The sequence below is a fragment of the Thermobia domestica genome, chromosome 5 (genome assembly GCF_964235325.1).
Source record: "Thermobia domestica chromosome 5, izTheDome1.hap1.1, whole genome shotgun sequence".
Taxonomy (NCBI): Eukaryota; Metazoa; Arthropoda; class Insecta; order Zygentoma; family Lepismatidae; genus Thermobia; species Thermobia domestica.
Window position 1 is genome coordinate 177386750 of NC_137458.1, and position 24453 is coordinate 177411202.

Below are 24453 nucleotides of genomic sequence, written 5' to 3' on the forward strand. Positions count from 1 at the left end.
CCCGGTCTTGCTCCGTTTTAACTTTGGAACATGTAGTGCTTGTGTGCGTGAGAGAGTGAGGGGAGGAGAAGCGAAAGACGCAAAGACGGGATAGAGAAATGTCAAGAAAGAGAGAGAGGGGGCGAATATAAATATGAAAAATACTTATCATTACAGTGTATGATGTAGAACGCACACACTGTTTACTCGAATTATCGCCAGTGATGCTTTGTAAGTTCTTCATCAGAAGATAAATCTCTGTTTTCAACCATTATTTTATGCGAGAAAATCATACTAGATGATGGGGAGTCGAACCATGATTTTCCATTTGAAGTCTAGCACGCTACCACTAACCGCCTTTTTTAAATTTTCATTTGATTACATTACAGGAGCTTATAACATCTCAGTTCATATATTCATTATACAAGATTCGTAAGTAGTGAGCAAAATATTTGTTTTCGCACTGTACAGAAAATCTTTTACAAGCATTATTAAAAAAAATAATGTAATCAAACATTGCCACACGGATACGTATCCATGATATAGAAAAGTGATTGTCCAATTAACCAGGTTACAGTATTGTGTTTTGTGATCGGAAAGAAATGATATTCTGGAAACAATATATACTGAGGTTCTAACACAGTGGCATGTAAACGGCAGATGACATTTATCATTCGTGTTAACGTTCTCCAGATATCAGGTGATTGAGCACAGAATTGCAGTCTGTGTTCAATCGTATCAGGTTGAGCACACTATTGACACATATCCGTTTGTAGTACACCAATATGTTTTAATTTAACATTAGTAGGATCAAGCTCATTTCCAATCATATACCAGGTACTCCTTACCTGCGTTGAAGAGCGTTGACAAATAATACAACCTTGGACGTATTATTTAATATACATAGGGGCGTCTTTGAGGGATTCCATATTAGAGGGGTTAGGTGTTGGAAATGAGACCATCCAGCACGAAAGCCACTGATGTATAATACTGTCAGGAAATTGATATTGCTTATAATTATTGGTTAAGAAAAACGCCTTACATTTCTCACGTATCGAAATGAACTGTAAGCCACCTTGGTTCCAAGGTAGAGTAAGGGTGTTACGTGTGTCACGAAAATAAAGTCCTGCCCAAATAAACCAACCAATAACAGAATGAAGTTTTCGAAGATATAGGTCCGATATCGGATATATGTGTGCTTAATACCATAATTTTGAACACAAATAACTATTTACATACCAAATTCGTTGGATAAGGTCTAATTTGTGTAATTTTTGTTGGAGGCACAACCCGCGCACATTATACAGTAATGGATTTCAAATCCTTTCATAATGGATACTGTCACTATTAGAAAATGTAACACCCAATATTTTAACTTGATCTACTACTTCAACAGTTGAGAAGAGCTGTGGAATGAAATGTCAACACTTCCAGTGTTGAAGTCCATTTTCCAGTTATGAAATGTCAACACTTTTGTTTTACAGAAATTGATAGGTTCACCACTAATATCACTGAATTGTCGTAATTGGGCAATAATATAGTGAAACTGTTATAATGTCGTACAACTAATATTCACATCATCAGCATAGACCGTGACGGAGAGATTTTGCAGGTCGTGAAGCGGAGGTTGTATATACGCAGCCAACTTGTATAAAAGAGGTTCAAGAGCAAGCCCAAAAAGAAACATGGACATGGGACAACTTTGTCGCACTCCGCTTTTCAGTGAAATGGACTGCGTGAGAAAACCATTTATCTGTAGTCTAGCTGTCGCCGTGCTATACAGTTGCTGGATAATGTTAAGGAAGCTACGCGGAAATTTATATGCTGAGCACTGCAAAGAGATAATCATGTGATAAGCGATCAAAGACATTTTGAAAGTCCAACGACAAAGACAGGCCGGTTTCGAGCAAAAAGAAAATATCCTACTACATCTCGGATCTTCGTAAGTGCATAATACACATTCTTTTCTTTATTGAGCGCTGCTTGAAAAGGACTAATTTTATCAGCAAAGAGATTGCGCAGATGCTGCACTAAAAGTTTGGTGAACAATTTTAAGTCGGTATTTAACAAAGTTATGGGCCTATATTGCGTTTCATCTGTGGCGTCTGCAGATTTTGGAAGAAATATCACGTGGCCCTCATTTTGTAGAACGTTCGGAGATTGTAATAATTCATTATATAGGGCAAGCATGTCCTTCCCGACTATATCCCAATACTTTTGATAGAAATCATACAATAATCCATCTTCCTCAGGACTGGAGTCACGATTACACTGAGCCAGAGTCTTAGTTATTTCCTCTTCTGTGATGGGCGACATTAAGCACTTGCGCTCCCTGTCCGACAGGACGGGAAGGGGGAGATTCAGGTATTGCTGGTATCCATCTTGAGGTGCCTCATGTTTGGCGCACAAGTTCCTATAGCGATCGAAAAAACCCTGCTGTATCGCGGGGAGGGACGTGATCTTCGATTATCATGCTTTATTACGTCAATAACCTTCGCTATCCGACGTTTATGTTGAGCCATGTAATGATACAGAGTAATATGTTCATCGGAAAGACAACCACCTGAAGGCAGGCTATGAGCATATTTTCTGACCGAAGTAGCCTGGGTTTGTTTGATCCAAGCCTTAGTTTGTTAATGGCCATCATATTTTGCTGTGAACTGGAGAGGAACAATCACTCCTGGAGAGCTCGATACAGATATGCGAGACTTCCTCGTTTTTCTCTTTGTAATTCAGTACCTTGCCTAGGGGTGTAGCCAGCAGGTTTGTGTTGGGTTGGCCCGTCGTTTTTGAGGGGGGGCCAGCTACAATGTACAAAGCCAAAAAAAGTGTTGCTGCTAGTGTTTTTGAGGCCTGAAAGAAAGGCAAACTTTGGTTTTCTTCTGGAACAATAAAAACACTATTTTAGCTTATTATTATCATTATTATTATTATTATTATTATTATTATTATTATTATTATTATTTTCATAAATTATATTCAAGATAGTTTTTATGCTTAATCAAGAACTACTGTCCGGGACCAAACGCTATACTTTTGTGCATAACTATAAAGGTAACCAAGAAAGTTATGTCCCTTTTCGTGGAAGTCTGTGTTCAATTGGACCTCACACCGTGAGTTGAATGCGAGTGGAGATAAGGCGAACGTCAGTTGTTGGTGTGGGTATATCCAACATACTGCCTGGTTGTGGCAATTCAGATACACCGTGAACTTGCGTAAAGACAGAGGGAACATGGGACATCCACAGAGCGTCATAAGAGCATGTATGCTGAACGAGTTCAAATGGAGGTCAAACGCCGCTGTAGCCAGGCCCTTAGGTGAGGGTGTCGTGACGACGCGGACATTGCAGAGATGGTTTAACAAGTTTAAGGACGATGACGAAACACCCGAAAACACCACGTGCCAGAAGACCAACACATGTACAAAGAGGAACTGGTACTACAATTCAGTGTCTGGAGAAACCATTCGGGAGCACATCCATCAACTTGTGAAGCACTACAAATTGGGACAATGGGTCTCACATATTTTGACTCCGGGCCAGAAGGCAACGCGGCAGTCGCCTGTGTTTATTTACCGTTTCGTAGCCATTTCTGGACACAGCGTTGACATGTGATAAAAAGTGGGTCCTATACGAAGCTCCACGGCGCCGTCATCATTGGTTAGCTTCCCATGAACCGATTTCAAAACAGCCGAAACCAGCATTGTTCCAGAATAAGGTCCTTCTCTGTGTTCGGTGCATCGTGCATCGAGAACTGATACCAGCTGGTCAGAGTATCAGTGCAAATGTGTAGTGTCAGCAGTTGAGCTGTGCTCAACAAAAACTCAAAACTCTGGAGCCATCGCTTCTGAATTCCAAATGGGTCCTCGTTTACGGGACAACGCTAAGTCCCACGTGTCTAAGATGACTCAGGACACCATTTTCCGTCTTGGATGGGAAACAATATTGCAACCACTATATTCCCCGTGTGTTGCACCGTCCGATTATAACCTGTTGCATTCTTTGAACAATAACCTTTGAGGATGCCAGTTCAAATCCTTAGTAAAAGTCCAAAATGCACCTGATACTTTCTTCGTTTCACGGCCCACCAAGTTCTACCGCGATGGATTCCATGGCCTTCCAGAACGTTTTCAGAAGGTCGTTGATGCTGATGGGGACTGTTTTTGATCTTCCAGGTTAGGTGACATATCAATGTTCGAAGGTGGTGGGTGAAAAAGCAACAAAACTTTTCTTGGTTACCTTTATATTTAAATTTAAGACCTTGTATACAGAACCTATCTACACAAGATTGATTTTCTTTGAAATTTTACTTAATTTTTTTACGGTTTCCTGACAAAAATATTTATTATTCGTGACTAAAAAAACATAATTATTTTGTTACACTGAGTAGAAATAAAAGAGAGAGCGAATGAAATCCAAATTGAATAAAAGCATTTTTTCTCACCAAATTTTCCACCCTCTATGTCTTTAAAACACTTGTTAAAGCATATAAAAATATACTGTACTTACAAATCAGTTTAATACCTTTGTTTTATAGTTGTATTTGTCGTACCTTGTTAAAACGTTTGTCTTTAAACTGTCAAATATAAATCGCAGTAAATTGTGTAATCTGCTGTCACAAAAAAAGTATCCTATTTTTCGATCGGTATAAGGAAGATATACTATACTATTTTTTGATCGGTATGGAAAAAAACAATATTTCTTCATACTATTTTACCATAAATTATTAATTGTCAATAAACTTTGTTACTTTTAAATGAATCAAGCGAGATGGTCATGATGTTTTAAAAGCTGGTCATTTGGGGGGGGCAGGAAACCATTTGGGGGGGCCCGGCCCCGATGGGCCCCCCCTTGGCTACACCCCTGACCTTGCCATTTAAAAAAACTGTAATTTCGGCTTAACGTATTTAACCCACCATTCATTTAAAGTTGGATAGTAATGACGTTGTCGGAGCCAGTACTCCCATTTCATACGAAAGATGTATTTCGTTTCAGCATGATTAAGTAATTGATTGTTTAATTTCCACGCAGTCTTTCCGTAAGTAACCGAAACACCTAGGTTATACTTGCATGTCCAAAGTATTGCTGCGTGATCACTGAATGGAATAAATGAATATCGGTTACAGAAGCGATTAAATCAAGTGTTGTATGACATCTATCAATTCGACTAGACATATTTTGAGTCTTATAAGTAAACTGAAGATCCTGGCGGTGTTGAACCCAAGCGTCCTTGAGTTTGAGGCAGGAAATTAATTTTTGTAGAACAGGGGAAGGAATGAACTTCGAGGTAGTGTCTATCCCAAGATTCACAGCATTAAAGTCCCCAGTCAATACTATTTTTTTGGAATAGTGGGAAATAAGAGTAAAATGTCTTCATTGTAAAACTGTTCTCTTGCATTCCTATTATTTGAACCACTCGAGGCATAAATGTTAATCACAGTAAGATTATCACAAGTTACGGCGATACCCCTGCCAGATGGAAGATACACAACATTCTTAACCTCGATACCTCTTTTACATAATATTGCAGTACCTCGGTGCTGAGGGCCCACGTTCACATAGGCTCGATACATAGGGATACAATTCTAAAATGCTACTTCTTGCATTAATATGAATTCATCCGATGTTTGCGTGATAAAACTACGTAATTGATTACGAATTACTATCACTAGAAATCCCTCGAATATTTAAGATATAAGATCGTGAAGTGGAATTAGGAATTACTTGCATAAACAATGTATAAACAATTGAAAAAATAAATAAACAATACAGAGCAAACATTTCCCTGCAAAACCTTGAACGTCCCGACACATTTGTAAACACTATGTTTATGCTTATAGAATGTAAACGCCAACGATAGCCATGTAGTGTGGATCGAAGAACAATAGGAGATGCTTACCTCTCAAGTATAAACAAGTAACATTCCTGCCCTTGAATGGAAAGGAAGCCTTTACACGGAACACTTGCTTTGACTGTCGCGTGGTACATTGGTGTTAATCAACAGGTACATAAGGAACAACGTGTTATTCATTCACTATTGCTATGTTTTCAAGTGCCACTGCCGCTGGGACCGATACAGTCTGAGAATTCCACACAGACGACTCACTTGTTTTCGATTCATTGTCTTTCAACCTTTTTGATTTCCTTTTTTTGAAAACTGGGTCACTCACTACAGCCACTGAAGGGGGAGAAGAAACTACCACAGTGGAGGTGGAAGAGGAACGAGAGCGAACACACTCTGCTTGTTTTTGTGGGCACTCAGACGAAGAAACAGTATGCACAGCGTGTTGTATCTCTCGTAGTTGTATAGGGTGCTCACAGGTGACACCACTATCTCGTTTCCGTTCCTCTGGTTCTATTGTGACAAGTGGCTCAGGTTGACTTGAAAGAGGGGGGAAGTCCTTAGCATCCTTGGCAACTGAAGTGTTTCCCAATTCCATATTTTAGTCATTAGGGTCATTAGTTATCATTTTAGCACTGAAAGACGGATAAAAGTTCGGAGTGATGGGCATTTTTCCAGTGGAAAGGTGAGAAATCTTAAATCCAGTAAGGAGAACTGAAGACACCTGAGGTTTCGTTTTGTGAGGGCAGGAGCTTGCGACGTGTGTTAGAGCCAGACAAACGAAGCACGTGGGTGGTTGACCTTGATACATCACAGTAGCACGACAACCGCGTACTGCAATATTTGAGGGAATATGTTTCCCTAAACATATTTGCACAACACGATTGCCATTGTAAATGAGAAAAGGGAGGGTACTCGACCACATTTCTTCATTTATGGACATGATCTTCCCAAAGGGGCAAAGCACAGCACTGAGTTCGTCGTTACTCGGGAGATCCAAAATGTGTACACGAGTGTGCTCTATACTAGCAATTTGAAATTTTGACCTGATTTACTATTCCATTTTCATGTCGAAAATCCAGTGATTCCGGGTGTCGTCGTAAAAATGTGTCAACATTCTCTTCCGATTTAAATTTTAAATATAAGCTATAAACATCATTGTGAAGTTGAATAACTTCAAGATCGTGTATTGATAACTGTAACTCATTAATTACCCAAATCTGGATGAGCACAACCGAATAGGGATATTTCTTATAGTCTTGTCAAATGCAAACCACACAGTATTTTTCCGTAGGTTATTCATGGCTGAAAAAACAACACGGGGTACTATATTAAATAAACTGCTTGTCACTGGTATGAACTGTTAGTTTACACTGGTACACTGTATTTCCTGGTACTGAGGACACACAACTGAAATACAGCAAACTAATCACACAAACAATTTCAAACGAACGTAGAAAGCTCGTTGAGATCGGAGGCACACCACAGGGATGTTTACTACTCTGCTGATCACGGCAAAACTCACCACCGATTGCTTTAGTCAAACTTTGTTTAACACATGGTGTAGTGTTTCTTTCTGATAACGATAACACGAAAAGTGTACACTGCAGATCAATGATGTCTTTGGAATGTCCTGGTAATTCCCTTGCCTTTTCCCAACCAACATTCGTAGATCGTTTCTATCATGATACAGGTGTTAGCTTCCACATTCTCACGTATTGCTTGTCAAGTATGATAAGTCGATTCTTCACAATCCCTTTGTTAAAAAAAAATATCTTTGGGGTGAACAAGATTTGACCCTATGGTAGATAGCCGTATTATTCATAAGGCCATTACCTTACCCCTACGCTATCGGGCCACCTGAAATTACAAACGAAATATTACTTACTTTAGGCCTGATCTTTGGAACGAACCAAAGTGCACAACGAAATTCATTTATTCGCCGGGCTAGAGAGAAATGAATGCCCACTAATAAAGGAAAACATACAATCCAGGAAAAACTACAGAAATAAAACGTATTTTGTAGTAATTTCGCCGTGCAAGTTCAAAAGTATTATTATTAATATAATAATAATAATTATTATTATTATTATTATTATTATTATTATTATTATTATTATTATTATTATTATTATTATTAATAATAATAATAATAATAAATGTTCACATTCACAGTATAGTAGTCTATTATTATTATTGGAGCCGCGGTGGCTCAGTGGTAGATCGTTCACCTCTGGTGTATGGGGTCCCGAGTTCAAACCCTGCTCCTGCCAAGTGAACTTTGTGATGGACAAACACCGTGTGCGTGGGTTTTCTCGGGGTTCTTCCGTTTCCTCCCACTTTCTTCATTCCACCATTTCATTCATTTCTCTTAATCACCGTCTCCTTTAGCCTAACCCGCATAACGTGGGACGTAAAACTCAAAGATTTCATTTCATTTATTATAATTATTATTATTATCAATTACCCACTTCGTTGGGTTAAATGGAGAGAAAATAGTAATATGTTCCTTTACTCAGTCACTGTTTAGTGTTACTAAAAGCGCTCTTTGATATCGGTCATTTTCGATGAGATATATATCCTCTCCACCCTATGTTGTGGAGCACGGCATCTGCAGTGTTAGAGCATTTGCACACGTCCCCGGCAATGCCGGATCCGGCACCGACAACGACGGAACCGGATCCGGGGCTGCTTTGGACACGCAGGCGGCAAAACCGGTGCGGCGCTGCTTTGCACACACACCCCGGTAATGCCGGTGCCGAAAGGTAGTTTGAGTTTGAACGTGAAGGATAGAACATGAGTCCAGCAATAAATAAACGATATATCCTTGCCTTGCTGTACTTAGGCGAAGAAAGAGGAAACAAAGCAGCACTAGAAAGATTTGGATCCATCCATTGTTCATGTGGAAGGTTCGTTTTATACATTATATGAAAACCTGCGGAAACATGATTCGAAATTTTTAAATTACTTTCTCAAGTCTAAACAAACGGTCAATTTCTTAGTACAACTAATTAGTAATCATATTCAGCCGTGTGATATTACACACTGACTTGAATAAATGGAAGCGTCGTTCAATATCTGAGAAATAGCTCAAGGCAAAGAACAAGGTTAATTGTATTACGTCAATCAAGTGACGTAGGAGCATTAACGTCTAAATTCCCAAATATCTTTTGTTTAGTATTGTATACAAAGGTATATTGTAAATTGGTCCGTATATAGGCATAATTAAAAACATTTGCAGAAAAACATGGCTAATTAATAATTTTGACAAGTCACAATAGGTAGTAACCCTATACTTAAACCCACAATCCACGTCAAATTGTCAAGAATTTGCGAAAGCTGGTGGCAAATTGTCCGCTGGTAAATTGTCCGTACCCCGAAGAAACCATCGAAGTGGCCCATTTCTGTTTCGATTGTACATTTTATTTTCATTTACATATAATGTACATTATGTATCAACTGTAAGTAAACAGAAAGCGTTTGAATCACTGTTATTTTATATTATCCTATACATACCTGTCGCTTCTCGTTTCTTTTCGTCCATAGTGTCGAAGTCTTGTGCAAGGTTTGTATATACTTCTTTCCAGGCTTTCTGCTTTTCGACCTTGTCTTTATATGAGTCTGTAATCTTGTCCCATAGACAAGGTGCCATTTCCACTAATTCAATGAAATTCAAAACATCGTACTGAAACACTTTAGTCAGGGATACGGCTGTTTCGGTGTAGGACATTTTGGTGTAGGGCGTTTCGGTGTACGGGTGTCTCGGTGTAAGGACGTTTAGGTGTAAGGCTGGTTCGGTATAAAAGTTCCAATGTTTACACCGAAACATCCACTCTTAAAAATGAAAATTGTTCATTAGGGAGAAATAAATTCATGAAATAGAAAATATAATTTAATAAATAAAATAAAAATTAAATGCTGCTATAATTGGAAGGGATAAGGTTGCAGACCGATTTGAAAGCCCTTGATCCCCTGCGGGCTTGCGTAGTTGCATATAGATGGACGAATCGAGTACATTCCTGGAATCGAACGGAGGAAACGGAACTAAATTATATTTTTCTTCAGCATAGGAAGATTTTTTCCAGGGGAGATTTTGTTCTAGATAGGCCTACATATGTATGTTCGATATAACATTCATAGATACCGTTTTGTAATGCATCTTGCACCATGTAAAACAAAAACATAGGCTATTTCGGCTATAGCCTGTTGTGTTGATAATCATTAAATCAAATCATACTGCTATACAAGATACTCTTCTTTATGCATTCCTTTCCCTCTTTCAACAACCCCCCCCCCCCTTCCAAATTACGTACTATGATCTAGCAGGAGCCAAGAAAGACAATCCATACAATAGGAAAATGCTTAGGAGAAACCTGATCGCTATCAATGATTGATAGAAGCAGTCTTGCAAACTATTATTTTTCTATATTTTCCCCTCGGGGGAGACTAAACAGAAGATCGAAAAAACAAGGTTATTTGCTCTTTGTGGATGTGGATGTGTGTGCACGAGGTATATGGCCTTCTTTTGGTTTCTTTCTTTTTTTCACTTTTGTTGCAATAATTTTAACATCTATTTAAATTTCTCAAAATTGAAACAGGCGGAGATCCCGCTATTTAAAAATAAAAATTATTATTATTAATAATAATAATAATAATAATAATAATAATAATAATAATAATAATAATAATAATAATAATAATAATAATAATAATAGCTTCTGGAAAGGCAACATTGCGGCTGCCTATTCACTCAGTCCACAATCGTTCTATGGAACAAATGCCAGACAAGACAGAGTACATGAATATTTTTATTATGATCTATAGGGTAAAGCAGCATGTAAACACAAGAATGGAAATTTTCTTGTTCTGTTTGTGCTTTTTCAGTTTTTCTGTGGTTGTGTTTTAGTTTTTATTGACTTTAATTTTATTTACAACCTTTGTTATGCTTGGGAATGCCTACTTCTTCGATTATGATGGATATTTAAACCCTTGTTTTCTTGTTATGAAGATTATTCATATATACTGGGTTGCATAATTAATAGGATAAACACTGGACAACTATCCTAGATTCATAATTTCTTCGTATCTCCATTTTGTTCATTTCCGCCATGTTGATTTTTTAAATTATGACTTCATATATGCTAAGACATATTCTCTATCAAAACGAATCCAACGACCACTTTGTTTAAATCGTTTAAGTAAGTTTCAGCTGTAGAAGATAACAAATTGATATGCATACATACATCTGTGAGACTCACTTTCCGCGTTGCCGTAGTTGGATAATTCAAAAAGATGGCACACAATAATAGTCTTACATCTTGCAAATCAAATAAGAAAAATAAACACACTGCTGAACAAGACCACTTATTTAATATAAAAAAACACATTTACACGTGTAAATGTGTGTTTTATATTAAATAAGTGTAGTCTTGTTCAGCAGTGTGTTTATTTTTCAAACAAGTTCCGAATTTCCCTTGCTGAGAATTTATGTAAATAGCAAGCCTGTATTTGTGGTACCTCACAGCCATTTTGATTATTTCATTCTTCATTATATATTCATATGATGTGAAAAAAGAAAATAACGAAAAAAGCTGAAGTAAACAAATATCCAAATACAGGAAAAGAAACAATAATACACAACGCCTTGCCACTCACTGTAGCTAGATTGAAGAAACCTATCAGCAAGCCGGCTCCGTCTTTACCGGCTGCGTGTGCATCCACGCATAAGAAAACATTGCCGCCAACAAAACCGGAGCCGGACTCGACACCGACATGTCCGGCTGCATTTGCAGGTGCCGGGACTTCCACCTGCTTTTTTGCCGGGTCGGAGAGCGTGTGCAAGCCACCATTTGATTACATTGCCGCCGATTCCATCGCCGGAATTGTCGGAACCGGATCCGGCATTGCCGGGGACGTGTGCAAACGCTGTTATTGTTCATCTCAGCGAGCCGGAAAACTATGAATTCGACACTGATATTGGTTATTTCGATCATTTTAATGTGTCTTCCTCCTCTAAGTTGCGGGGTTGAATTTGGATTTAAACAGCATCAAATGTGCCACTGTTAATCTTAGCGACTACAAAAATTATAGTTTCGCCACTAATATCGGCCATTCTTCGTTCTTTTTTAAATGTCGCTTCTCCTTCCCATCTCTTAAGTTACACCGCCAAAGTGATATGAAAGAAACCATCTCAGGTTCGAACTTCATCTAAGTTGAAAATTTGATCGAGATTTGTTTGGTAGTTCAAGAGTCATTAAGGTTTATTTATTTTCATATATCTCCTTCTCCTATTTCCCTCCCCAAGTTCTCCCGTGAAACTGAAATGATAAAAATCATCTCAGATCCGAACCTCACGTATGTTAAAAATTTAATCAATTTTATCTCCCTCTCTCCGACTCCTACGTTGGACCGTCAAACTGAAATAATAAAAGTCGTCCCAGATCTAAACCTTATCAATGTTGAAAATTTGATCAAGATCGGTTGGGTGGTTCAGGAGATTAGGAGCCACAAACATAGTTACTTTCAATTTTATAATACGGGTTATTATTATTAATATTATTATTATTTTTTTATTTTTATTATTTGAACTTTTAAACTTTCACGGCGAAATTACTGCAAAACATGTTTTATTTCTGTAACTTTTCCACGATTGTATGTTTCTACTTTATTCGTGGACATTAATTTCCCCCTAGGCCGTCGAATAATCGAATTTCGTATGCACTTTGGTGCAAATGACGTTACGGGAAGGAGCCGTTTCGTCCCAAAAATCAGGGCTAAACTAGTAATATTTGGATGTAATTTCAGGCCCGATAGTGTAGGGGTAATGTAATGGTCTTATGAATAATACGGCTATCTAACATAGGTTCAAATCTAGTTAGATATTTTTTACAAAGGGATTGCGAAGAATCGAACTTATCATACTTGACAAGCAATACATAAGAATGTAGACGCAAACATCTGTATCATGATAGAAACGATTTATGAATGTTAGTTGGGAAAGGGCAAGGGAATTACCAGGACATTCCAAAGACATCATTGATCTGCAGTGTACACTTTTCGTGTTATCGTTCTCAGAAAGAAACACTACACCATTTGTTAAACAGTTTGGCTAAAGCAATCGGTGGTGTAGTGGTAGCGTTCTAGGCTTCCAAATGGGAAATCTTGGTTCGATTTCCCATAACGTAATATGCTTTTTTCGCATAAAATAGCGCCTGATAGAGAAAGAGAGATTTATCTTCTGATGGAGAACTTACTAAGCATCACTGGCGAAAATTCGAGTAAACAGAGTGTGCGTTCTACATGATAGACTGCAATGATAAGTATGTTTCATATTTATATTCGTCCCCCTCTCTCTCTTTCTTGACGTTTCCCTATCCTGTCTTTGCACCTTTCATTTCTTCCCCTCTCTCTTCACACACTCACACACACACAAACCTCATGTTCCAAAGTTAAAAGGGAGCAAGAGCTCGATATACCTGGTCTGGATAATCTAATTAGCTGGAAACTTCGGCGTTGTGTTTTTCGTGCTCTGGGGATAACATCTCCAGTCCTGGTCATCTTTGACAGAAACACTGCTTAAACGCACGGAAGTAAGTAAAATCTGTTTTTGATCTTCTGGGTTACCGAGTCTCAGTCGAATTATTGGGTCACTACGGATTTGAATCCTCGACCCAGTGGTGGTCTACATCATCCGACTGACAAGATGATCAGTTTGAGCTCTCAGCGTGTTCATTCTATTTGTGCAAATTACGTTATATCTAGAAGAGATTAAATCAATGCTGGATGTTCGGAACAGATAAATCTTCGGAAAGGACTAGAAAATGGTAACCTCTTTGGTTATTTGAACACCGAATTTTATTTGTACTAGTTTGACACAAAATTTGTTTCCATCCTATAATTCAATGTGATTTATTTACGTTGAAATTTAAAACATGCTACATCTATGACGAACATAAACTTTTGCTTTCGAACACTTGTAAGTTTTCCTTACGATACAGTGGACTTTTAATATAGGGTATTTCTGATAGAAATTTAGCAGTAAAATAGCATTCTTCAATTTTCTCTTTCTTTCTTTTTCTTTTCGTTTCGTTTCAATTGTTGTTCAGTTTCCATTAGTAGTCTGAAATAGAAGATATGACCAACGCTATCTACTGGGTATATTAGAATATGTTTTTGGATCAGTACGTCCAATGAACACTACCGAATTTGCAATAGAACCACGCGGAAGCAAAGCATGTATGTTAATATTTTGACATTATCCTAGATGTGTCTCGAAGTTATACAGTTCTACTGGAAATTGAGTATGCTATTCATTATGAAAGTGACATAATGAATGTTTAAACCATCCTCTATATATTCGAATAGTTGTGAAACAATATGTGAAAACAAGCGTTATTTCTATATTACTGTTGGATTTCTGGAAACGGAACTTTATAATGTTAGTTTATTTTCTTACTATGTTTGAATTCCACAGTATTATCTGTTCTCGCTTTTCTTCTTCTTCTTCTTCTTCTCTCTGTCTCTCTGCTTCATTTTTGAATCTCTGTGTAATAGACATCTATTGATTTTAACTTTTCATTATGTGTGTTTCAGTTTCTTCCTACATCAGTTTATGATTTTTTTCGTCTCGGTTTTGTTATTTCATTTTATCGTTGCTAATACATGTGTAGTTTGAAATCAGAATTGCGCTTATGTTGTTAGCTAATTTTAGTATAGGAGAGAACAAAGGAGGAGGGAGAGGGGTTACTTTACCTGACACGATTATGGGATAAGAAGGTGTATATTGTGTGGCCTAACTGCACGGTGTTAGCTGTTTTTTGATCCGGAGTGTACATTACTCCTGTATATCATAGTGTCTGATGAAGCCAGAGTTAGCAAAACTGTCACAAGTATTTAGTTTTTTTTTTTTTTTTTTTTTGAAAAGTATATTGTTTTGCTCAGCAAATAATAACTTTGTATGTAACTAAAAGAAAGTTTTGGTTGTGCTTGTTAAAAGAATTCGTTAAAAATATTTTATTAAAAGTTTTCCATATTCAAATTTTGAAGTTTGAAGCTTTTTGTTTGAAAATAGCTTTGATAGAAATGACTTCCTTACATTAAAATTGTTTTTGTAATTGTAGATAAATCTTTGAAAATATTTTTCAGTTTCCTGAAAATATTTTTCGTTCTTATCCCTAAAAGATAAACTAAAAATCTTATGCAAACGGAAATTTTCATTTCTCTGTAACAAAAATTTTAAATCAAACTATCGACTGGAAAAATTATGCAAACAAAAACCTTTTTACATTATAATTCGAAAACAATTTCTTTCTAATGCAATCACAAATTTTAAATTTAATTTTATATAAACAACTTTTATTGACAAGTATAATTTTAAAGCGTTTGTTACTTTGGAGAAGCAATGAAAAATCACTAGAAACCACAAAGTCAGGGAGGAAGCAAAGATGGTTTACCAGCAACTCCTGATGTAACTTCCCTCTTGTAGAATTCTGGAATTGCTGCCGGTGTAGAGAGAAGTATTCACTTGTTATTTAGGTATCACAAAGATTTCATTTATCACTAAAATATTCAGTTCTAGTTCTTGAAGGAGTGTGAAAATATATCTATGTGTAATATCACTGATTGTATATTTATATAGAGAATTGTCAAACGTGTTGTTTTAGTCATAATGAATATTCTGCTGCGAATCCATTACAGTTTTCTATGAATTAGTTATGTTTATGTTATGTTATGTTATGTTTCCTATGAATTAGTTATGTTTTAGTAACGAAGAATGTTCCATTGTACATTCTTTGTGTTTCGCAAATGATGTTATGTCCAAGTGTGTTGTCTGAGAAAAACCAGTTTTTTTTTTTTTTTTTTTTTTTTGCTTAATCTGATCCATGGTATCAACATGTTATTAGTGTCATCATAATGTTATAGTTCTAAATCAAATATGTGTATATAATGTTTTTTTATCTCTGTGTTTCCTGTTTCTCTATGTTTCTTATTTCTTGATTAAGCATTCAAATAATTTATAAGTCGCCGCCCTTATTCCTAAAAATATTAAAGAATACAATGAGTTAAAATATTAAATTAGTGGCTGCTTTTAGTATATATATATATATATATATATATATCGAATTCAAGAAACCATGGCGTAAGCTGTTTGTAACTTATTAGCGTAAAGGAAGTCATACGTTCGACATTCTCTACCAGAAATTTTCAATTTTGCAATTAGATCATTTGGGATCCAAGCAGTTCATACAGTATATTTTATATTAGAAGGAATCTGAAATCTATATTCAAAATATCGCTCAATACTGAAAGAGTTAAATTCCAGTTTCGGTATATAGGAGTAAGATGCACGTTAAATCTAATACTGTTTCTATGTCTAATCCTCGGAGAAACATCAAGGACACATGGAGGAATCTATACTGAAAATTGATGAAGACAAACTTCAAGAATGTCCTTGCATCCAGTAGCTGATCTGAATTTATACTTCTCAATTTGTTATTTTCTCGTAGATATGTATTTAGCTGGGCTTTTAATCATTCCTCAGTACTTGGACCGAGAGTCTGCAAAGACGGTTTTTGCGTTATAATTCGTTGCTGCCTGTCATTGCTTGCGATAATACGCCACAACCTTTCTGAATATTTTCACCTTTTCTTTTAGTCTACGTTTTCGTCGTGGTTGACCAAAACATATGCTTATTTCTATGTCATCTACTCAATATGTATAGACGGATGATATGTACTGAATTGTCTTCTATATCTGATTTATCAGAAAATTTACGCTGGCCTAGACTTGATAAAATGTTTAAGAGTAACAAAGATGAGCTAACTGTCTGTGGCATATGTATGCTATCTTCGTGGAATTTTAAGCACATGTTATGTTCTAACCAAAATAAATTGCTACGTATTGTATCAAAAACTTGACCCTGAAATTCTAAAGAAATTCGTTTTATGAAAATTTAGAGAAATAAGCCTAAATTTTGGATCTTTCTTTAGAGATGGTCATAGTTTGATATTTTCTCGATTTTCATATGGAAATTATAAATTACATTATATCCAAATTTTTCTTACCAAGACATGCATATTTGCAGCTGGAGGTTGACCACTTTGTTCACCTTTCGCTACTTTATTCCGCAGTTCATTATGTTTCCTTAGAATTAACTCCTTTTGTTTCGTGCTTATTTTACCTTCCAAATCTGTACAAGCACCATATTGGTTCTTTTTCTGCAAGAGAAAGACAATTAGTGAAATTAGCGAATAATTACACTAGCCAACAAAATTTTACTTTTTTCTGTAACTGGCATGAAAATAGCTGTCTTTATGTTTTCGGGTATGCTGATAACGAAAATGTTAATGAAAATGCAAGATTAGCTCTCGTTTCGAAGTTATGTCAGAAGTGGTGTAAAATGTCAGAAGTGTATAAATTTGTTCCTGTCTCGTTCTCTTTCAAATTGATATTTATCATCTCCAATACAACTCTATGCAGCATTATTTGAAGGCAAAATTGAATAATAATAATAATAATAATAATAATAATAATAATAATAATAATAATAATAATAATAATAATAATAATAATAATAATAATAATAATAATAATAATAATGTATTTAGCAGTAAATTGTTAAACTTTATGTACAGAATTGATTAATCAACTCTTTGATTATACTATCTTAGAACATGATTGTTTATAATTTCCTGTATCACCTTTTCCTCACAACTCCATATAAATATTTACTGCGCCAATGGTATACTTGAGAAATAAAATACAAAAGAATAAAAACATAAATCTAGAACACACTTACAGTTTTTCTACAGCATGACTATTACACATGTGAGCCGTTTCCCTCTCACTGAATGTTTCTAAAGGAAGATAAATTGCTTAAACCTGTACAGTCTCTTTGCTAGCAGGTTATTCTCCAGGCTGCAGACAGATTAGAGGAAAGCGGCGCATTTAACTATTCATTAGCGTCGACACGTCATTTAAAATCAACATATAACAAAAGTTAAAATACAGTAACAAGCTTTTTCCTTTTCATATTTTGCTACATCCATTGTCGCATTCCACCTTCTCTCATTTACTGCATCCCATAAAAAATTGAATAATTATAATTAGAACTGTTTGGAATCGTGACTTCTCCCAGTTGCGAGGCTGGATGAGAGACAGGGATGACAGCGTCTACCCTTTAGAACTTTATTTGTATTAAGTCTAAATTACTAACTTAAAATTTTGCAATGTAAAGAGTCTGAACTCAAAATTTCCTATAATTTATTTATTTGTTTTCTGGGATAAAACTAGATACTTTTCTAGGACATGCTTCTATATCAAAGACAGAGCGCACAGCGTCTAGCAAAACCCTCCCAATTTAACATTATCTCGCTGCTCGTTCCATTTCCCTTGCAAAAACCTATAGAAGCTTAGGAGTAACAGCCACGTGAGAAATTAAGTCCAAAGACTCGCTGTGTATTAGCACCTGTGAAAAGACGTTTATTTTTCTGTCTTTTATAGGGTTGCGTATCTCGTTTATTTTAAGCTAGATTTGTGTCAGAAACAGACTGCTATTTCTTTTTATTTGCTTTTATTTTAAATCACCTTTCGAGTTCCCTCTATAAAAATTTAAATTGTTATAACGTACTCTTGAAGAACATTAGTTTATATGTTTTGTCGCTATGTGTTTTCAACATCAGGGAAAAAAGGTCCCCTAGCGAAAAGTTAAGATTTTAAGTTTTGTCAATTGTACCACTTTTGTGTATTTTGCGAGAGTGACAAGTGTGAAGTTCAAGCGAGTTGATAGCGGCTGGATTTTCAACCTCTGTGTGTGTGTTTGTAAATTATTCTGTTACGTGGTGGTAGTTGTTGAGTTGAGTTGAGTTTAATGTCCCGTTCAGCAGCGAGGCTATATGAGACGTGGACATACTGATTAACGTGGAATCCGAACCACATGAGCTCCCGCCGGGAATCGAACCCGGGCCTCCCACGCCAAAGGCGCGTACGCTAACCGCTTAGCCACGGATGAGCTCTACGTCGTGGTAGTGTTTACGCGTCTAGTCATGAAATTGGATTTTGACAAACAAGATTTTAATTCTATAGCTTGTTTCCTGGGTAACAATTTCTCAACGTTGTCCTTTGAGGGAAAAAAAAAATAAAACGAAAAATATAGAGACCACATTTAGTTTGAGCCAACAGAATATTGTAATGAAACCATGAACTAAGAATTTAAAAAATCATCATTTTTATTCATAAAAATGGCAATTTGGTAGGTGAAAATGGAACAAAGTTTTTTGTAATATCTTAACTGCTAGATACATGCATAACATTATTTTTAAAAATCACAAGGACAGTATTTGTAATCAAGAAATCGTTGGAAGCAAAAGCAAAATAGTCAAGAATCACCTGTAGTCAAATAACAATGTTTTTCAATAGTAATTAACATTTGGATAAAATCACAGAAAAGACGAAAGCAAACCTCAAGGTAAATTAAAGTTAAAAAAAACAACTTATTTTTACATCATTAGATAACAATATTTTGTCAGAAAATGTAATTAGGACTTTCATAAGATTTTGTAAATTTTTATATTGGCTTTTGGCAAAGTAAAAGGGAAAAATAATTAAGGCAAACAAGGACAATAGTCCATATAAAATGACCAAGTTTGCAAAAAAAAAAAAAAATCATTCTGGATCCTGCAGCATCGCAATGGAATGGTCTATACGAAATTATAAATACCGCAAGAAAGACCATTGTCTTGTCAAAACCAAGCGAAAATGCAATAAGGTACTTTAACTGTGTATTTTGCATGTAACATGATGTTAAGAAGTCTCGGAAAGTGACAAGCAAAATTTTAATACTTAAATATTTAGCTTATTTATGTCATAATTGGCTTAGCATTGAGTAAATTATAGTTATATGTTATGCAGTTAAGATAACATACTATGTCTGGTTATGAACTCAATACTCTTCAATATTTACAGTTGACTAATTTATATTGTTACAAAAAAATCCACTATACTACCATTGTAAGTCAGTTGTTTCATTAATAAAATATTGTCAATTGTGGCAATAAGAGATTGCAACCCTTCGTATATTTTCAGTATTTTAGTTTGATTTAAGAATTCACTGTTCCTTTAGTTTTGATTTGATACTATTTACTTTGATCTTTATTTCTTTAATATTTTTTTTTTTTTTTTTTTGACTTACGGTACATTATTCGAATTTATAATTTTATTCCTTTCTTTCGAAGTATGGCACATAGCTCCAAACACAAAGTATTATTGACATGTTAAATATATATGTTTATTTTCCTCTGTGTCCTAGAAACAATATCGAATTACTTTAAATTTTCTGTAATGATTTTGGTTTGATTTTAGCATTGTGTTTATTTGCTAGTATACATGTTTTCTTATACACAATCGCTGTATTTTACTGCTCACAGTAGACTTAATTATTTATCTAAAACTACCGCCTGTGTCTCTCGTTTTCAATCACATAATACTAACATAACTATAGACTTAATTACTGATCTTAAACTATCGCCTGCGTCTCTCGTTTTCATTTATCTAGTACTAACATAATTAATCTCAACATTTTTTTCTTGCACTCAGAAAAAAAAAACTAATTCTTAGGTCAATTCTATTCACTTTCATAACAGGTATATTTTGCTTGAATACTTCGTTCCGTTGCAAACCATAAACAGTACTGACAAAATAGAGTTTAAAACATACTCACTAAATGTGGCGTTTTAGGGGAGTGGCGTCACGGAAGATTGTATTCGAATTTCTTCTTTGGTCAGTAGAATCATGCTTTTCCGATAGATCAAGGTAAAATATTCCTGGAATTGGGGTGTGCAGGAATATTTCACCATCTCCCTTAGTCTTCTTTGTGGGGGGAAGACTAATATTCAAATCCTATGCTCAGATGATAAAGCCAGCATCTACGTCATCGAGAACAAAGCAGAGAAACATGCAACGTCTTTTCGGCATTTTTCCAAAATCCCGAAAGTGAAATTTCCGATTCTGGAAAATTTGGCCATCCCTACTGAAAACATGTTCAAGTGGACTTCTGGTGACATTCAGAATGACTTCATTCAAGCAGTAATAACTGGAATTCAGGAACACGTAAGAAATAAAATTGAAAAAAATACAGTTTAAATCTATTCAGGCAGACGAAACAACTGACACGTCTGTTAAGTTTCGAATGAGCATAATTTCTCTCTATTGTCTAAATGACAAGTTGAGAAAAGATTTTTAGGGTTTTATGATGTTTCTGCAAATGAAACAGCTAATGGATTAGCTTCTGTAATTAAGAGATTGAAACATTTCGAGGTCAAAACTTGTCTGTCAATCATATGACTACACCAGTGTAATGTCAGGTCATACAGGGGGAGGGGGACAATTATTCAAAAATCTTACCCTTTAACCGTTTTAGGTATGGTCACCAACTTAATTTAGTTATTATTTACGTGATAAAAACAAATCTTCATTGTGTAAATTACAAATGAAGATTTTAGAAAATGAAGCGAAAACGTTCATTTGTAATTTAACAGCTTTTTATTTTTTTTTTCTTTCGATCAACTTGCCGCATAGGGCTTCTGCAAGAGCAAGATTTCCAATTACCTCATCCATCACCTACATAGTGGAATTATCGTTCACGAGTAGTATACACAACCAAATGCACTACAGTGAGCTTTGCAATACAAAGGAGCACATTATAAAAGCTGACAGCCGAGATTCTTAGTCAATTCAATCTGCAATTGGGTTAATCTATATTTTAAAAATCCAGAATGTTTATTCTTACTTCTCTATATGGAAAGATCTTTATATATACTGATCATCTGTTTAGTGTTCTTCAGAGAAAAAAAACTAAATCAGAAGTAAATTTCTGCGTAAATGAAATTTTAGAAACAGTAAATGACAAATAATTCTTAAGATTTAATATTACCGAACAACAAATTGAAAATGAAATTTCTGCTCTGTTCGAAACAATTTTTTTTATCTCAAAATCAAAGGAGAGTTTTATTTAACATTCTTGGCTGAATAATTTTGCATATGAAAGATAGATTTGAAAAATACAAAAATCTGGTCTTTGTAGAATAAATTATACAAAATTTTGTATCTATCAATAAATTTTTCCACAGAACAAACTGAATGACTTGATATCCAACTTTCCTCATACTTTTAGCTCAGATCAGTTTAAGAATGAACTTATCAAATTATATTCCGATAGTAACTAAAACAGTTCCCTTCCTCAATTGCTGAAATATATTCTCAGTAATGAACTTCAAAGCGTGAATCACAAAACAACAAAGTTCCTAAATATAGTGTTGTGCATTCCATTAACTTCAGTTTGTTGTGAACGTTCAATGAGTGCTCTGAAAAAGTGAAAACCTACTTAAGGAATAGTATGACAAATAAAAGACTTTCTGAATTAAGGGTATTTGTAATGTGGAAGCTTTGTAGGATGTGAATTCAAAGAAAGAGATATTAACATTTTCTCCGAAATGAAGAAAAGATGTATGGAGTTCATTTACAAAACTATGTTGTATAGTATTTGTTTTTTACTTCTAATTTTAGTTCTGATATTTCGTATTGTGTAAATGATGCTGATATACACTAATCCAGGGATGCAAATAAGCAACAAAATCTTACTAGTCCAAGGATAAAGCTACTAGCCCACATTCCACAATAGATAATTTACTTACCTTCGGTATGACATTAAATACTCGCCAGCACCGATAAACCACTCGCCCAGGCGAGTGGGCGAGTGCTTATTTGCATCCCTGCACTTATCATTGCTCCGAGTAAGATGATCCCTGATAATTCATAAATATAGTATTAATGTTTTGAATTTTCAACATTTTTTGCAATATATGTGTACTCTGTCCCTTTAAGGATAAAACTTCATAATTAATTAAATTTGGTGCACAGTATGTTGTTTTTCCTAAGTCTAGATTATCGAATGGTACCTTATTTGCTAGAAATGGGGGCATTACTTCCCCGTACTCTCTTCAGAAATAGTCATACAGATACTTAGATAGATAGATAGATAGATAGATAGATAGATAGATAGATAGATAGATAGATAGATAGATAGATAGATAGATAGATAGATAGATAGATAGATAGATAGATAGATAGATAGGTAGACAGATGTAGAAGAAAATATAACTACAATTTCATTCAAATGCGCATTCCACCTTCACCACTACCGAGGTCGGCAGAGATCTAGTTTCTACTATTGAGATACAAACCGCCTATCTTTCATATTTATATACGGTGTTGTAATAATAAATAATAATAATAGTATGCAGTAGTATCATTGATAATAATTATATTGTCTATTATTAGGATACTTGAAGAGAGTGCTTGAAACTACACACAGGATTTGGCTCGTTTTGGGTCGACTCGACTCGACTCGAATTCGAGTCGAATTGGAGGGAATTTTACTAATCAAGCTCAAATATGTCTGTTTCAAGTCGAGTTCAAAGAAATCTATTTCTAGTCGAGTCGAGCTTCACCGAAAACTAGCTCGAACTTGTTCGTGCCCATCCCCAAACGCCGTTGACAAGTGATAAGGAAATGTTCGAAATGGTGCCTATTTTCTGCGAGACATTCTTTATCATTCAAATTACCGTTTATGAAGCAAGGACTGCGATCCTGCGTCGCAATCCATGGTCAGACTCTCGCTGTACATGTAACACTTGCAATGGATGTTGCAGAAAACGGGCATCATTTCGAACATTTGTTTCAGTAAACAATGGAGATGTGTGAGAAGCAAGGAGACTCTCCTAAAACAAGCACCACGATGGTGAGAGGCAAGGGGACTCGCCTTGAAACAAGCACCTCGATGATGAGTGTCCATGACATTTGGCGCGAGACGTTTAAGTGGGGCCGCTTGGGTGCGAGACATTTGGGCGCGAAATGTTTGAACGCGAAACCTTTTATACAAATAGGTTTCCTATCTACATATACTGTATTTCATAACTAGAATCCGGATGTTTAGGCACTAAAATATGAAAATAGGCACTGGAAATCTCAAAAAACTTCCACAACAATTTTGCAAAAACTAAAAATAACATCTTGAACACAGCAAAGTTCCTACACGTCATGCACAACTTATCTGCACCAGTAAAACAAAATAATAATAATAATAATAATAATAATAATAATAATAATAATAATAATAATAATAATAATAATAATAATAATAATAATAAGATTCTCGATTATTCGGATCTCTAGTATCCGATCTAGGGGGGCCGTAAAATTTTCCTGCCCCCTCCCTAAAATTTTCACGGTAGGCTTGCAAATGAACTATAATATGGTTAGATCGGGTCCCCTTACCTTCAGCCGCGCTGCCCTACGTTTCTGGGCTGGCTACCGGCCTGCTCCGTACTATGCGATTTAATTTTGGAAGAATATTTCTTTTTAATAAATTAATACATATGTAATAAGGACATGTAATTTGTGTAAAAAGAAAAACGCTTTTTAAACGTTTAGTTATTTTAAAAGTGTGATTTAAAATGTGTACAATACTGCACATATTTTCATTTTTGCATTTTCATTTTTTATAATAAATTATTAAGACGAATGTTACAAAACTTAGGAAATGTTTATTAAGTACTGGTCTGTACCAAGAGGTCAGAAA

At 35.5% G+C, this 24453-nt stretch overlaps 1 protein-coding gene across 2 annotated transcripts in view; it reads right to left on the minus strand.

The window, feature by feature from the left end:
• LOC145686300 (venom allergen 5-like) overlaps window positions 1-24453 on the minus strand; it is a 227803-nt gene that overhangs the window by 148709 nt on the left and 54641 nt on the right. For both annotated transcript variants that reach the window (XM_081759444.1, XM_081759445.1), the window contains exon 3: window positions 16883-17035. In XM_081759444.1, the coding sequence (XP_081615570.1) occupies window positions 16883-17035 (153 nt within the window). The remainder of the gene's footprint in view (window positions 1-16882; window positions 17036-24453) is intronic.